Source organism: Hylobates moloch, unplaced genomic scaffold (assembly GCF_009828535.3).
Source record: "Hylobates moloch isolate HMO894 unplaced genomic scaffold, HMol_V3 SCAFFOLD_16, whole genome shotgun sequence".
In the NCBI taxonomy this organism is placed as follows: domain Eukaryota; kingdom Metazoa; phylum Chordata; class Mammalia; order Primates; family Hylobatidae; genus Hylobates; species Hylobates moloch.
The window spans coordinates 6,366,514-6,383,982 of record NW_026652291.1 but is presented as its reverse complement, the minus strand read 5'-3'; the positions used below and the strand labels follow the sequence as shown (position 1 = coordinate 6,383,982).

Below are 17,469 nucleotides of genomic sequence, written 5' to 3'. Positions count from 1 at the left end.
GTAAGATGGTGCTATTCTCATGCCACAGGTGGGGAACCAGATATGCACACACAGGCTGGGCTACCTGCCCAAGGGCAAAGCTCAGCGACATCCGAGTCAGGATTTGAACCCAGCTGTCCACTTCCACAGCCTTTATTCTCTCTGCACTCACTCCTGGTGGTTACACACCGGACTGGCCACATTTCCCAGCACTGTGGACTGTGGGCTTCCTCTGAGATTGGGGGCGGGGTCTCAGTCTCCCCCAGGAGGTACTGAGAAGGTGAATTCAGCTCTAGAGAGAGACTCGCTCTCAGAGGCCCCCTCAGGATGGACACACGCCACAATCCAGGAAGAATCAGAAAGTTCAGGGAAGAAAAATAATCACAAGTGCCTCCACCATAAACACGGAGCATGGGGGACTGGGAGGGGCCTGTTCTGTGCTGATAGTTCTCCCTGGACTGCACACACACACGTACACATATACACTCAACATGCACATATGCACATACATGCTCGCACACAAACACTCATATACACACACACATACATAACACATATATGCACATATACCACATACACTCAGACATACACATATGTACTCACATATGCACAAATATCCACATGCATACACACATGCACACACGTGTGTGCACATACACACAAATACGTGTGTACGTACACACAAATACATATGCACATATGCTCTCACATCTACACATATACACATGCATGCACATATATACACAGACATGTACACACATGCACACCCCCACATTCACATATACAGTGACATGCACAAATACCCACATACACATATGTGCACACACAAATACATGTGTGTATATGCACACATATATACAAATATGCATATATACCCTCACATGTACACACATGCATGCTCACATACATACTCAGACATGTACAAACATGCACACCCACATATAAACATATGCTGACATATGCAAATACCCACATACACACACAGACACTCACAAATACATACACTTACATATACACGTGTACACATGTGCACATATATGCACATATACACTCTCACACGTACAAACACACACACACACACACACACACAGGGCCTTTTATTATGGGTCTGTGCCAGGCCCAAGGACCCTGGCAGAGGCAATGGGAAAAACCAGGGAGAAAATTACATGAGGCAATGTTTGGCTCCAAATGAAAAGGCCGTGGAATGTTTTCCCTCAAGTCTTGGTTATTTCTTGCAGGTCCGCTCAGACCCTGTCAGGTCCACCTCATCCAGGGGGAACCCCCACCCCCCGGCCTCTGAGCTGAACCAGCTGCTGTTCTCTCAATGCTACTGGCTTCCAGAGCGGGGGTACCCAGGACATCCCAGGCTCCAGCACCTACAGAAGCCACGGTAGGCTGGTGGAACACCTCTCCTCAAATGCATGCTCAGACAAATGGTACTCAGAACTGGGCTCCTTAACCTCTGACCCCGCCGCCTGCCACCACCCCGTCCCCACAGGCTTCAGGTGTGCTCTGACTTGGTGACATCATCACATGCCAGTGGGCTCCGAGCTCCTCTCCCTGAATAGATGCACCATGTCTCAGAAGATGCAAACTAAAAATACTCCTGGCTTCTCAGAGCCAGTTTACAAAAATAATTATATTTTCTTTTAAAATCTGGATTATAGGCAAGTGTGTGTCCAGTTATTTTTAGCTCCTATTCAACTCTGTTAATTCTCATAATAATCATTGCAGGTTTTTGTTTTTTTTTTTGAGACGGAGTCTCGCTCTGTTGCCCAGGCTGGAGTGCAGTGGCGCGCTCTCAGCTCACTTCAAGCTCCGCCTCCCAGGTTCACGCCATTCTCCTGCCTCAGCCTCCTGAGTAGCTGGGACTACAGGCGCCCGCCACCATGCCCGGCTAATTTTTTTTTTTGTATTTTTACTAGAGACGGGGTTTCACCATGTTAGCCAGGATGGTCTCGATCTCTTGACCTCGTGATCCGCCCGCCTCGGCCTCCCAAAGTGCTGGGATTACAGGCGTGAGCCACTGCGCCTGGCCACAGATTTTTTTAAACCATCCCCCGGCCCTATCGTTAATAGTTGTGTTCTGACTCAGCGTGGGGGCAGGACTGGGGGCCACATGTGACCACACTGCCTTCCATAAACACAGAAGTCTGAGTGCTAGCCGAAGGGCCAGGCATTTCAGAATCACCACATTCCTGAGAAAAAAAGGAACATGTGTCCATCCTGTCAAAAGCCAGCTCCAGGTTCAATGCCGGAGACATTTGGCGAATCCCCTGTAAGTGCCTGAACCTGTCCCAGACCTCAGTTCACCGAGGACACCAGCTGGGTTTCCTGCCCTGGAAGGGCCTAGAATCCAGCAAGAGGCATGCAGAGAAGACTGAATGGAGCCACCTGAAATAGGCTGTCCACAGCCAGATCCCAGGCCCTGTAAATGTGAGCTTATTTAGGGGAAAGGTCACTGCAGGTGCGATTAAGTGAAGGCTGTTGATGAGATCATTCTGGATGGTCTAGGTGGGTCCTGAATCCAAAGACAATTGTCTTTTTTATTTTAATTGTTCAGAAGAGAAGACAAACCCAGAGGAGAAAGCTGTGTGACCACAGAGGCGGGGAATCAGGGAGCACGGCCCTGCCGACCCCTCCGTCTCGGACCTGTGGCCTCCCAAACTGTGAGAGAATACATTTCTTTTCTTTTTTTCTTTCTTTCTTTCTTTTTTTTTTTTTTTTTTTGAGACAGGGTCTTACTGTGTTGCCCAAGGCTGGAGTGCAGTGGCACGATCTCGGCTCATGGCAGCCTCAACCTCCCTGAACTCAAGGGATCCTCCTGCCTCCACCTCCCCAGTAGCTGGGATTACAGGCATATGCCACCATTCTTGGCTAATTTTTTTAGAGAATGGGTTTTGCCATGTTGCCCAGGCTGGTCTTGAACTCCTGGGCTCAAGAGATCCACCCACCTCAGCTTCCCAAAGTGCTGGGATTGCAGGCGTGAGCCACCGCACCAACCACAGAACCAATTTCTTATTGTCTTAGGCCACCCAGTCTGTGCCCATTTGCTATAGCAGCCCTGGGACACCAATACAGGACAATAGAGAGAAAGCACAAACACTAATAAGAATCATCGCAATTACCATCCCAATATACAAAGGACCCAAGGCCTCTCCCTTGAGATTCCCTTTCCCCAGTCCCTCCCAGCCCAGCCAAGGAAGCAAAACCAGTGTGATGATTCCCATCAGGCAGGGAGACCCCACAAGGCTGAGAGAGGGCCAAAGCGTGCACAGGACACCGAGTGAGCTCTACCTCGCTCCTAGAGATTCTGATTCCAAACACGGGGCTCCTTCTGCTAAGTCACACTCAAATCAACACCCTGAAGACACGACAGAAAGAACAACGAAAATTGTCCATTTGTAGAATTTTCTTCCCCAAGCTATCAAGGTAGCTAAATGTTTTGCTTTGTTATAAAAAATAAAAATAAAAATTTTTAAAAAGCTGTCCTGGGCAACCATTTCCAAGAGAAAGGGGATTCAAGACCCTCAACTAAAATATACTGAAGGTGGTAGCCCCCAGCAGTCCAGCGGTGACTATAGGGCCACACCTAGGCCGGCTGAGGCTGAATTCAAATTGCCCTCAGGTTTATTACCCACCTAACTTGGACCAGTTGTTGCCACATCCCTGATAGGCAGGTTCCTTGGCTAACAATTCCAACAGTCCAAAAAACACTAAAATTACCCAACAGTCAGATAAGGATGCGGAGAAATGAGAACCTCTGTGCACTGTTGGTGAGAATGTAAAACAGTGTAGCCACTATAGAAAACAGTTTGTCAATTCCTCAAAAAATTAAATATAGGATTACCCTTTGATGCAGAAACTCCACTTCCGAGTATAAACCCAAAAGAACTGAAAGCAAGGATTCAAATAGATTATTGCCCACCCATGTTCTTAGCTGTGCCATTCACAATAGCCAAAAGCAGCCCAACTGTCCATCAACGGATGGGTGGATAAGCAAAATGTGGTCTATCCATACGATAGAATATTATTCAGCCTCAAGAAGGAAGGAGATTGTAACATGTGCTACAACATGAATGGACCTTGAAGACACTATATAAGTGAAATGAGCCAGGTACAAAAGGACAAGCACTGTATGATTCCATTCACCTGAGGAACCTAGAATAGTCATATTCAGAGAGACAGAACAGAGAATGGGGGGCTGGGGAGAGGGGAAATGGGAAGTTAGTGTTTAATGGGGCCAGAGCTCTGTTTGGGATGATGGAAAAGCTCTGGAGATGGACGGTGGTGATGGCTGCACAACAATTGCAATGTACTTATTGCCACCGAACTGTGCACTTAAAAAATGGTTAAAATGGTAGATCTAATGTTTATCTTACCACAATTTAAAAAACTCACAATCGAAGCATTGTGAGAATCACTGGAGATACACAGAAAGCCCACAGCACACAGTGGACCCTTGATCAATGGTATTTTTTATTTTATTTATTTTATTTATTTTTAGACGGCATCTCGCTCTGTTGCCCAGGCTGGAGTGCAATGGTGTGATCTCAGCTCACTGCAACCTCCGCCTCCTGGGTTCAAGCGATTCTCCTGCCTCAGCCTCCCGAGTAGCTGGGACTACAGGCGCCCGCCACCACGCCCAGCTACTTTTTAAAATATATTTAATAGAGACGGGGTTTCACCATGTTGGCCAGGATGGTCTCGATCTCTTGACCTTGTGATCCGCCTGCCTGCCTCAGCGTCCCAAAGTGTTGGAAGTACAGGCGTGAGCCACTGTGCCTGGCCTGATCAAAGGTATTTTTTAAGATTAAAATGCTAATAACTGAGCTGGCTGATAAAACCCAAGGAAATTCATGCAAAAGAACCTGAGTCAGAAAGGACTGGTTAAATCCAACACCAAAGGCAGACTCACGCACCCAGTGGGCCTCGCCCCACTAGCTATTCCTCACTTCTTAACAAAAGCAATAATTTAAAATGTCCACTTTTATGGAAAGATTCCAACAGCCCCCGTTTCTGCAGGTAGTGACTCCATTTTTGCATTCATCTCCCTGGAGAAGTCCTGAGCGCCGTGATCCCTTCCTTGAGAATCATACAATACTGGCGTTCTAATTACCCGGGGCTCAGGCCGGCCCAGTGGCAGCTGCGTGATTCACGAGCTCACTCCTCTGCCTTGGCTGCTCCTGCTCATACCTGCCAGGTAAAAGGCCGGGCGGGAGGGGCAGGCCACGACCAGACGCAAGGACAGGAGCAGGACGCCCACGTGGGCCCCAGGCTCGAGGAGGCTTGGATTCAAATTCCACCTGTGCCGTCCACCAGATGCGCAAGGAAAACAATTTCGCATCTGCGAAAACCAGGAGCAGGTCCTGTCACCTCTCACCTGTGAACTACGAGAGAAGCTGCCTGGAAAGCCCAAATTCAGAGCTGGGAGAGAAGGCCCCGCCTGGGGCACCCCACCGCAGTGAGTTCCTCTAGGGCAAGGACGCTGCCATGCCCATTTCTGGATCCCTAGGGTCTAGCCCAGGGTCTGGCACACCTATGACCAGCGTATGAAGGAAGACCTGGGGGACCCTCCCAGGGACCATATCTGAGTTTGATCTGGTTTCCCGGCATAACGCTGGGCCCCACAGAGGGACCCCTGCCCACCAAGGGTTCCATCCCACTGCTTTTTGGGTAAAAGTGGCCGGCCTTGATTGTGTTTGAATAAACTATATCTCATGGTTTAGATTATTTGGGTTTAATTGTGAAATATACACAGAACACAGCCCCTCCACCCCGACCCTGCCCTCAGGTTCAAAAAGTCAAGTACATTTTGTTCCCCTCTCGCCGCACCATAAAAACAACAAAGAACGTAGTGGGCCGGACGCGGTGGCTCACGCTTGTAATCCCAGCACTTTGGGAGGCCGAGGCGGGCGGATCACGAGGTCAGGAGATCGAGACCACGGTGAAACCCCGTCTCTACAAAAAATACAAAAAATTAGCCGGGCGTGGTGGTGGGCGCCTGTAGTCCCAGCTACTCGGAGAGGCTGAGGCAGGAGAATGGCGTGAACCCGGGAGGCGGAGCTTGCAGTGAGCCGAGATCGCGCCACTGCACTCCAGCCTGGGCGACAGCGAGACTCTGTCTCAAAAAAAAAAAAAAGAATGCTTCAAGCTTTTTTAAGGGCTATGATTTCTTTCACTCTCCAGTAGGGAAAAAAAAATGGATTCCACTGCCCTGTGTACAAAAACGAGGAGGATGCTCATAAAAGAATGTGGCTAGCAGCGTTTCCTGTGTTTCCTCTTTCTCTCATGGGTGTAGACACCGCCTTTTCTGAGTCTTCATCATGCCCCAGCATCTCCTGGGCACCTGCTGGGACTCAGCCCCGCCCCGGCCACTGGAGAGACAGAGATGAGCCTGGCGGAGGAAACTGACTTGATTAAGGCTGGCGTGGGACCACATGCCAAGTCCCTGACTCCCAGTCAGGCCCCCAAAACCCAATTTGAGGTGATTCGATGAGGAAATCTTGCCCATGCTCTAGCCCTCTTCTTCAAGGTCAAAACTGCCTTCTGGTGGACTGAGGATTGCTGACTTTGTTTCCCTCTACGTCCAGCCAGGGCTGGAGGAAGCTTGTTGTCAGCCCCTTCCCGGAAGACACCACATCCACACCTGTCACTGCCCACAGTGGACTGGACCCTCGGCCTCACGTTCCCCAGCGGTAAAACCCCTGCAGATCTCCCAACCCTCCAAGCTCCTGTAAGCCCAGCCCTTTAATTTCTTTATTTCCTTTTCTTTCTTTCTTTCTTTCTTTCTTTCTTTCTTTCTTTCTTTCTTTCTTTCCTTTCTTTCTTTTCCTTTCCTTTCTTTCTTTCTTTTCCTTTCCTTTCTTTCTCTCTCTTTCTGCTACAAGTAAACTTTATTTGATGTAATGTAATACAACATTTTCAAGTTTCACAATGAGCACTTGACATAAATAATCATTTAAATTAGGAATATAAGTATGCACAGTCACTTGAGCAAACTTGGGGTTCAGGGGTTGGTACAAGCTTTGTCTGAAAGCTTTTTTCCCTTTTAGGAAAAAGTAGCCCTTCCCTTCGCCTGGTAAGAAGCACTGTCAATGGGAGTTAGAAGTCCATAATCCACCTTGGAATTCCAGCTGATCTGTGAGAGGACAGCCTTCTGTATTCTAGAAAAATAATATTCTCTTTCAGTTCATTCATTTTGCCCCATGGAAGATATTGGCACTCTCTTCATCTACTGTCTTTCTGTCCCCTTAGCTGCTGCTTATTACATAGAACCATTTTTTAAAAATATAATATCTGCAAAGAGACATCTTCTGTTCCCTTACCTCCCCTAATGCCTACCATTTTGTGGAGAGGTTAGGGTGGTGGGAGCCAGGGGCCAGAATTGCTTAGGCACACATTTGATTTCAGGTACAGAGAACACAAATTCTCTGGAAGGAACCCCATGGGGGTCGGGAGCATTTTCCAAGAGTGGTCCAGGTGACCTTCAGTTCACACGATTCGGTTTAATATGGCACTGCTCCATGAGGATGAACACGTGTATGCCCCATTTCCAGAAGCAGCACCACCTTTCATGGAAAACCCATTACTCTCTCACTTCTTCCACATAACATGCGGTTATGGACCAGCCATGGGCCCACTGCACCATTGGATAAAATGAGGGTCAAAAACACGCCAATAATCACGTGGATTCCAATGCAGTCAGGCACCACTTGTGCTTCATTCAGGTAAAAATCCTCACAGAAGGTACCCCCCACCTCTCAGCAATGTGACCACAAGGACAAGCTGTCCTCAGGCGGGACACCTCTCCATCCTGACATCTGCTCCTGAGCTGCACCATGGCAATAAGTGAGAGAGCACCCGGGCGGCAGCCAATTGATTCATTTTTTTCAAACAGAGAAAGGCGCCATGGGGACATGCATTTCACATCCACTGAGTGAGAAAGCCCTCCATGGGGCACCCCCACCACGGTGAGTTCCTCTAGGGCAAGGACCCTGTCATGCCCATTTCCAGATCCCTCAGTCCAGCCCAGGGTCTGGCAAAAGGATGACCAGTGCATGAAGGAAGACCTTCAGGACCCTCCCAGGTACCATATCAGAGTTTGATCTGTTTTCTACCAGCAGCTCCTTCTCTGTTGTCCACTACAGCCCAGTGGGAAGCCGGAGGGGAGAGCTCCAAGTACAGCTGGGAGGCTGGCCAGGCCTGAGTCTGAATCTCTGTTTTGAGACTCTCTGTCCAAGTTCTGCTATTTGTGTGCTGTGTGACCCCTGGTGGATTGTGTGCCTCTCTGAGCCCCAATATCCTCATAAGCAAAAGGGTGGGGGAGTGCCTCTTCTTGGGAGCGTTAAAACGATGAGATGTCATGCCTAGGACTAAGCCAGCCCTTTAGCAAACAGTGGCAAGCCCCAGGAACACTGATGATCTTGGCCCTTCCTCTGCTTTCATTCACACTAAGAAACTCCCAGGCAAGTGGCTTTCCAAGAGCTAAGTCATCACTGGGGTGCTGGGTACCCAAGGCCACAGTCTCAAAAGGCTTTCCAGCAGCTCAGCTTTCTCCCTCCTTCCCCTCCCACTGGCCTTTTCCCTCTGATTCCCCCAGGTGCTGGTCATGGGCTGTGGCCATGCCCAGATGGTAGCTGTTCATGGGACCTGCCAGTGGAGGGATGGTAAGCAAGTACTTCAGTGTCCCCATTTTACAGGTGCGGAAACTGAAGCTTGCAGAGAGGAAGTAAGTGGCTAGCCTGGGATCACATACTCACTCCCATTCACTGCAAGGGAAGGACCAAGCTTCCCACAATGCCTGCAGTCTAATATGGGTCCACAGTGACATTTATCTTCAAACACACATCCATGCCACAGAGCCCCATGGGGACGGGGCAACCAGCTGTCAAAGCACAACCCCAGAGTCTCAAACCCAGGATGTGTCTGGTGTGCTCCTACTGCAGATAGCAGAGCTGAAGTCCAAGGCGCCCAACGTGGGGCTCCTCCACATCAGAGCTCTACCTGCTGCCCAATCTCATTGCAGGTTTCACACTGAGCCTCATGGTCAGGCAGAAATCCATCTTTAAGTGGCTTCCACTGGGTGATGAATTTCCTTTTCTGGTTTTCAATAAAAACTCAAGAGAGGTAGTATGGCCTAGTGGGCAGACCCAGGTATGAGTCAGCTCTGCCACCCACGTGTCATGGCTTCATCCCCACTCTCTGCCTTGGTTTCCCCATTTATATAATGAAGGGGTTAGAGGAGATGATCTCTTGGGATCCCTGGTCTTGGATTGTTAAAGACTGACTTGACCCCAGGTCACCCGAAAAGAACCCATTTCTGGGCCAGTCCGCTCCACACAGAGGGCAAGGCAAGCCTCCTCTGCCACTTTCCGAGTCCCTTTAAAGGAGAACGGGGCTGCTTTGCTCTGAGGTCTCTGATGTCTGTGGCCAGTGCTGCTTCTTCACATCCACTAACTGCTTGAAAGCGCTGCATCCAGCACTGCATTAAAAATTAATTACACATGCTATCTTATTGCCAGTGCATAATGTAATGAGCACCAGCTGTGCTAAACAGCCAAACTCCTTTTTAAGACAGCTATAAAAAAAAAAGGAAAGAAAGAAAGAAAGAAAGAAACTGCACTTCCAAATGCCTCTCCTGTCAGAGCAGAAAAACAGCAACATCTTGTATGGATTTGAACAGAATTCTTTGATTTAGCTCTGCCTTCAGAACGTCTGAAGGGCCAACTCAGAGAGTGAAATGGAATCTGGCGAGGCTGCAGCGATCTCCACTCAGGGATTTGCTGGGGCCTCTTTTATCTAAGGACAGTCATGCTGGTAGGTGCCCCACCCCCAACAGAGCCACAGTGCAGCCCTTCTGTTGCCCCCAACTCCCCAGCTCCTCTGGCCCTTGCTGATGCTGTAGGAAATGTCATTTTCCAGCTACGTGGGACAGGGGACTTTCTGGCATCCACCAAGCCCTGCCACCCTTGGCTACCTCCAGCACTCTCAGAATCAGCTGCCCCCAACTGGGGGTCTTGCAGCTCTCATGGCTTCTCCTGGCACTTCCTCTGGTCACAGAAAGAGGCGTCTGGGTTCTCAAGGCAGGCGGGCATGGACAGCCTCTGCAGCAGTGTGACCTCAAGAAGCAAGCAGGTGCTAGGGTGGAATCAACAGCGCTTGCACGCACAAAGAGCAACAGTGCTGTAAATGCTGGGTTGCAGATGCTGGGACCACCGGCCCTTGGGCAATGTAGACACTGCAAGGCATACAGATGACTCTCTAAATTTTTAATAACTCCCCTGAAAGCCCTTTTCCTACATCGAGCCAGCCCCCATCAACACTGGGACCCGTCTGGTTAGCCCAGAAGGATCCTGACAACCAACGTTACTTTGCAAAGGGAATCCCATGAGCATTTTTCCAACCTTTCCACGACAGAGCTCTGCTGTCCACACACGCTCACTCACACGTTTCTTTTTGTCTTCGCCCCCATACTCACCCCTCCCTCCAGTCTCAGTGGCTGATCTAACGCCCTCCTGGAGTGCCTCTGGCACCCCCGCACCAGAATCAAGGCAGCGCATCAGCAGGGGCCTGGTAAGGTTACCATCTCTGTCCGCATCACCGTTTGGCTTCCCAAGGATCCTCCGGTGTTAATCAAACCCAGTCCAGAATGAAACTACAGCTTGCTTCTTGTTCTGGTATGAAATGTGCAAAGCACAGACCATATCATTAACATAAAACTTCCAGAAATAAGGCCACTTTCCAGGCAGACTGTATTAATTGCATCAGGCTTCCACAGCTAGGGTGGCCTAATCCACGGCACCTCATTGGATGGCTCTGGTTATAAAACCAACACAAAATGAACACTGGGATATAATTGAAGGAGGAGAAAAGGATAGATTCTGTGGTGAAACCCTACTATTTACTTACAGGTACTCTTTTATCTTTATTGTCCCTTTAACCCATGCCAAGAAACCCCAGACTAGCTAAATAACACAGCAAGCACAATTTCAGTAGAAAAGTAAATTGAATTTAACTTTACAAGATTGCCCTGTGATTTCAGCATATACTAATGACTGCAACTGACTCCCTCTATTAAAGCCAAACACTTCCACTTCCCTGAGCTGGGATCCTGTGTGTTCTTGCGTGAGACCTTGAACTTCACCAAGTACACGTATTAATCACTGTGGCTGATGACCATTTGCAGCTTTTAAATATGCAATGAAGTGTCTCAGTTCTTATTCCACCTCCCAAAGCTGGTACATGATCTGAGCCAGCCAAGAGGCTAAATACTTTCAAGAATGGAAAGCGAGGATCCAGCTTGAAGTGAGACCTGACAGAGTCGCAATGTTGTGAAACCCATTCCGCTCACGCATGGACTCTAACTTCAACAGGGCTCACTTCGGCACATGGCGTTGTTCTCAGCACCTGGCCAGTATGATCCCACACGATTCCCAGAACGACCCTTCAGAGCCTGTCCTATCCTTAGCTCCATTTTACAGATGGGGAAACTGAGGAATAGAGAGGGGAAATGACTACACGGGGCAGAACAGCCTTCACACCCAAGCAGTCTCACACACTTGACGACCGCTTTCCAATCATGGAAGCCTCAGAACAGGGAAGGGTTCCGGCATGCAGGGCACAAAGCCCAAGAGTGTCCAAACCATTCTCTGAATGCCCCACGCCCTGCCCTGGGAACCTACCTGGCCCCATGCTCACTCCACCCACAGCAGCTCCACACTGACCTGTCTCAGAAAATAACACGAGCCTCATTTTCAAATGTTGCATGCATATACATATACATACACACATATATGTATTTTTACAGAAGGGGAAACTGAGGCAATGACTTCTTTAGGGCCGCTGGCCAGCTGAAGCAAAGACCAGGACCACAGTCTGAGGCTCTTGACCCCATAGCCACTGTGCCAAATCCTCTGTGTGAAATTTCTCAGGGAAGAAATTTCAGTTCCCAGGAATGCCTAGACTCAAAGCCCCACATTCCTTCAGCAGAGTCAAAAAGAGTCAAGACTCCCGAGTCCCTTCTCCCCACTGCGACCATTGGAAAGAGGTCTAGGGTTGGGGTCCTGGGAGGCAGGGCCACCTGGGATGCCGCCAGCCCAGGGTGTGCACAAACACACATACCTGTGTGGTTTTCTCCCCCCGTAAAATCACATCCTTCTATAAATAACTGCAGATGCGGTAACAGGCACACAGTTAACCTGTGTGAAACACGTTTACACTGGGGTTCTCCGTATTAATTCGAAGAGATGGGTTCAATGCATCCTGATCCGAAAAGGGACAAAACCAAGTAAGGACGGCAGACCCATTCCATCTTTACAAAGGCCTGCTTCTTCCTAACGGGTTACTGGGAACTTAATGACTCCTTTCCAACTACTAATTAAACAGGCACTAAAAACACTTAAACAAACAGCGCAGTGCCAGGGACACAAACCACAAAGGGACAAAAAACACCAGAATAGGATAGTTTCAGGTATTGAAATTGATCGGGAAACATGGTGGTGCAAGCTGGTGCGGGCCAATGAACTGGGACCGAATGAAAAAAGAGAACTGTACTGGACATGGTGGCAGAGGGCAGGAGGTAAGAGCAGGCCCCTTAGAAGGGTCTCCTGGAGCGGTCCTAGGGGCTCAGCCTCCTGCAGTCCCAACCCCAGGAACAGGACACTGCCCTTCCTCACGCCCCTCCCAGAGTACTGCAATGAAGCATTGGTTGCTCACAGGCTCTGAGTCCTGGCAGCTCTCAAGGCCTAAAATCTAAAAAGGCCTTTAATGCCAGAAGAAGAGCCAAAGCCAAAGATGTGGCAGGTGCTGGATGGAGAGCCTGGGATCAAATCCCACCTCTGCCACTCCCTCCCTCCCTGCTCCTCCTTCCCCTTCCGCAGGTCCCCACTCCCTGTCCTCCCCACCACTAGACTGCAAGCTGCATGAGGGCAGGGACATGCCTGCCAACTCTTCCTGTGTGTGCACAGTGCTACAAGCTAGGTGCCTTCCAAATGGCTTCAAGCTAAAGAATGAATAAATGGATGGATGGATGAATGGATGGATGGATGGATGGATGCATGGATGCATGGATGGATGCACGGATGGATGGATGGATGGATGGATGGATGGATGGATACATGGATGCACGGATGGATGGATGGATGGATGGATGCATGGATGCATGGATGGATACATGGATGGATGGATGGATGGATGGATGGATGCATGGATGGATGGATGGATGGATGCATGGATGGATGGATGCATGGATGCATGGATGGATGGATGGATGGATGGATGGATGGATGGATGGATGCATGGATGCATGGATGGATGGATGCATGGATGGATGATGGATGGATGGATGGATGGATGGATGGATGGATGGATGCATGAATGGATGGATGGATGGATGGATGGATGGATGGATGGATGCATGGATGGATGGATGCATGGATGGATGGATGGATGCATGGATGGATGGATGGATGCATGGATGCATGGATGGATGGATGGATGCATGGATGGATGGATGGATGCATGGATGCATGGATGGATGCATGGATGCATGGATGGATGCACGGATGGATGGATGGATGGATGGATGGATGGATGCATGGATGGATGGAGACGTGAGCTGTGAGAACTCAACATCTCTGAACATCATTTTCTCATCTGCAAAGTGAGGACAGTAAAGTATTAGGGTTGCTGTGAGGGTTAAATTCAAGAAGGCACACATGCCCAGCACAATGCAGCACATAGCAGGCCCTCCATACACGTCCTCATAAGGATCCTAGTGGCATGTATGAGGACTTGCTGATGGCAGAGTCCCCCAGAGCCAAGGCAGTGGAAAGCTCATTCGACCTCCTGTAGATGTCGGCAGAGGCAGTGTGGCTCCACAGGAAGAGGGGTGGCCTTTCAGGAGGCATCCAAGGACAAATCCCAGTTCTGCCACCCTGGCTAGCCACTCTCCCTCCCCGAGCCTTTGCTTCTCCCTCTGCAAAATGGGGATGGTAACAGCTCCTGCTCAGCACCATACAAAGATGCTAAGCGGGCCTGGCCACAGGAGGGAGCAGCTCAGTCCTCTAGCTGAGTCTCATCTAGTTCGGCAGCTTCTAAGTAGGGCCAACAGAGGGTTAAGCAAAAAGCCCTGGGTGAGCCTCTGGCGAGATCAGATTTCTGTGCCACAGAACTTGACCGCGTCCAGTAATAAACACTCAGGCTGATCTTTGATAGCATGGCCCCCCCAGTGGCTGCAGGGGCTGCAGCGCTAATGACAGGAAGCCAAGAAAGCAGGGCAACCACCCAGACAGAGCAGGCACCCCCTGCTCAGCAAACAGGGCCTTCCACAGACTCACACAACAGATCTACTGAGCCAGGACAGGAGGCCCGAGCACCTGGGGACCAGCACAGCCCAGAAAAGGGAGCCGGCATCTTTGCAAGTGGTTCCGACTCCTTCCCAGGAGATTTTGAGTTTTGCTTTGTGCATTTAAGGCACAAGTCCAGTAAGAAACTAGAACTCCCTCTTGGAAGCCAGATCCTATGATGTCACCACCTGTCACAGCAGGGAGGGTATACTAAAGGCTCCAGGCCACCCTACAAGGGAGCTCTGGAGCCCAGGGAGCTCTGGACCCTGGAGCAGGGACTGCCTGTGGCCTTTTACAGAGCTGTGGCCGTGGCTTTTGCAGAGCTGTGGCTCCATCAGGGACCGCCCGTGGGGACAGCTTCAATTAAAAACAAAACCTGCCCAATAAAAATAGTTTTCCTTTCACAACTCAAGTCAAGAGAAAGCCTGCAACATGCCTGGTGACAAAGCAGGGACCAATCGAATCTGCCCCAGCTCTGCACCCCCCTTCTCCTTTCCTGCCCCTGCCACAGAAACCAGGCCACGGCTGCTCACCACATGTGTCTGTGTCAGCATGCTGGCTTGTATGGCCACAGTGCTTTCACACCAGGCCCTGCCGAGACGCTGGGGGGGACAGACTTGTGAGAGGGCCCTTCGCCCTTGAATTCCCAGGGACCCCACGGATTCCCAGGGACCCTAGGCAGAACAAGACCTTGGGTTCCACTTGGGGAGAAGCAGGGCAGGTAGAGGCCGGTTTGTGTCACCACACTGCCCCACCTGCCCATCTGTAGAATGGGCAGCCACACCGCCCGCCCAGGAGAGCAGGATGAGTCGGCACAAACAGCTGTGTCTGGGTCTGGCCCAGAGCCGGACGCACAGCAGGTACTCAGCCCCCACCCCCACCCCTCACACACCCCACAGTGTTTCACTCCCTCTCGTGGCCACAGCTTTTTAAGAGGCTCCTTTTGAGCCACTTTTTTTCTTTTTCAAAGCTAATGGGCAACACATTCTCCCAAAGAGAAACTCAGCATTTTGGACGGCTCCAGCAATGTACACAGTCAACCAAGGAATCTTCCCCTAGCCTGGTCTTGGCGGGGCAGGGGGTTGTCTGGGGTGGGGGAGGGGGTGGCAGTGGCAAGGGCAGAAGAAAACCTCAGATGTTAAGTGTTATCCAATTAAGCTGTCGCTAAACAACCCAAAGAAGCGGGATTGGGAGGCCGGGGAATGCATTCTGGGAGCAAGACTCTCAGAATGGGTGGGGGCACCATGGGGGACTCCTGACCAAGGGGCACTGGACCCTGGCTCATAGTTCAGCGAACATTCTTTACCACTTCCCCTGGCACCCCAAAAAGCCTTCTGGGTGGGAGCTACCCTTCCTCCCTGGGTCCCCACCTTGCTCCAGCGCTGCCCATGGCACACCCCGCCATCCCGGGGGCCCGCCCCCCACCGCGGCGTCGTCTGTTACCTGACAACTGACACTGGCATCCAAAGGGAGCCTCCGTCTGACCCTCACCCTGAGTCCCGTCACCCGAGACCGGGCGCGCGCTGCAGCACGGCAGGGGGAGGCAGGGCGGGAGAGCGCCCAGGGCACGCAGAGGTGAAGTGATCACGGATGAGTGAGGGTGGGAGGAGGCAGCTATGGGGGCCACCGCTGGCAGCTGGGCAGGCCTGCACGGCCCTGGAGAAAAAACAATAGAAAAGACTGGTCAGTCGGGCCCTGGACTGTGTGAGGGGCACGGGGTGGGACGGGGCTCGGGGCGTGGGGCTCGGCTCAGGCCACCCTTCGGGGGTGGGAGGCCCCCGGGGTGCCAGGCCCTGCAGGGAAGGCAATCGGGACACAGGCGAGGGAATGGGCTCGGGGAGGTGGGCAGGGGGCACTGGGGAGGGCCCGGTTTCCACAGCTGCCAGGCTGGGCTGTCAGGGAGGCAGGACCCCGCCTCTGGGGGCCTAGTGCAGGGGGCTGGGTGAATGGGGGCTGTCAGGGCCCCACTCTCAGGAAGGACCCCCCACGTGGGGGCCTCTGGAGCAATCAAACAGGTTCCATTTGGGGATTTGTTTCCAAAACTTTGGGCTACCCCTCCCTGGAAGAGCTGGGAAGCTCAGAGCCTCCCCTGTTTGCTATATCAGGATGGGCTGTTCCTACAGGCCAGGGACACCTGGGGTCCGCTTCCAGGTGTCTGGGCACTGTTAGCCTCCTGCCTGGCAGACCACCAGCTGGGGGCTCTCTCCAGCCCCAAGCACTGAGCATGCTGCACCCAAGCCGCAATGCCCTTCAGAAGGCTTTCACACCCCCGCCCACCACACCCCAAGAAAACCCTGGCGCTGCTCACCCCCTCCTAATGTCTCGGCCTGGCTTGGGAGGCCTCCCGCCATGTGACAGCAAGGACACAGGGCCAGGGCCGGCCCCGCCTCTGCCCAGCCCCACAGCTCGCTCAGCTCCGAAGCAAGGCCTGCATTTGATTTAGCCGTTTATCTTAAATGGCTAAGAGACCACCAGGGCAAAGCATTTGTGTGAAGCCCTTGCCAAAACCACAAGTGAAGAAGCCCAAATTCCCTGGGTAAATAATTGAGCAGGGAAGCATCAGAGAGACAAAAAGGAAACGTCAACAAGAGGATGGGCAGCTGGGCCCAGCCGGCTTTGCCAGGGAGGCCCAGCACAGGTCTGCACGGGAGGGAGTCTGCCCACTCCAGGGCCCCCACGTGGATTCCGCCATCGCAAGGAGAGCCACAGGACCCCGCAAGCCACCAGGAGCCAGAAGCCTGTCAGTCTTCATTGGACTGAACTTCCTAACACACTGACGGGGACTGGGGCTTAGAATACCCATTGCACAGACCAGGAAACTGATGGCGTGACTGCAGAAAACTGCAGACATCAGCAGCCCCATCCAAACCCCAGCTGTCTGGCCCCAGAACCAGGGCTCTTTCTCTGTAGCCCTGGTTTCTCAAAAACATGGGTTATCCAGGATCAAGGCATCAGGGCATTTAAGAAGACCCTCTGCTTAGGGATTGCAAGCTGTCAGTGTCCTGTCAAGAGGTCAAAGCTATCACCAACACTGCTTAGACCCCTCTGAGCCAACAAAGACCTCCTACTAGGTGAGGCCTAGGGCCCCGGGTATTTCTGAGCTGGGGATAGCCCTGGAAGGATGTGGCTGAGGAACCAGTAA

The 17,469-nt window shown here is 51.4% G+C and overlaps 1 protein-coding gene across 3 annotated transcripts in view; it reads right to left on the bottom strand.

Annotated features, from left to right (window-relative positions):
- The window catches only part of BCL11B (BCL11 transcription factor B), a 104,138-nt gene that overhangs the window by 47,005 nt on the left and 39,664 nt on the right, over positions 1 to 17,469 (bottom strand). The window contains exon 4 of one of the 3 annotated variants that reach the window (XM_032180171.2): positions 15,771 to 15,983. The exons of the other annotated variants lie outside the window; for them this stretch is intronic. Within the exon in view, the coding sequence (XP_032036062.1) occupies positions 15,771 to 15,983 (213 nt within the window). The remainder of the gene's footprint in view (positions 1 to 15,770; positions 15,984 to 17,469) is intronic. 3 annotated transcript variants of the gene reach the window in all.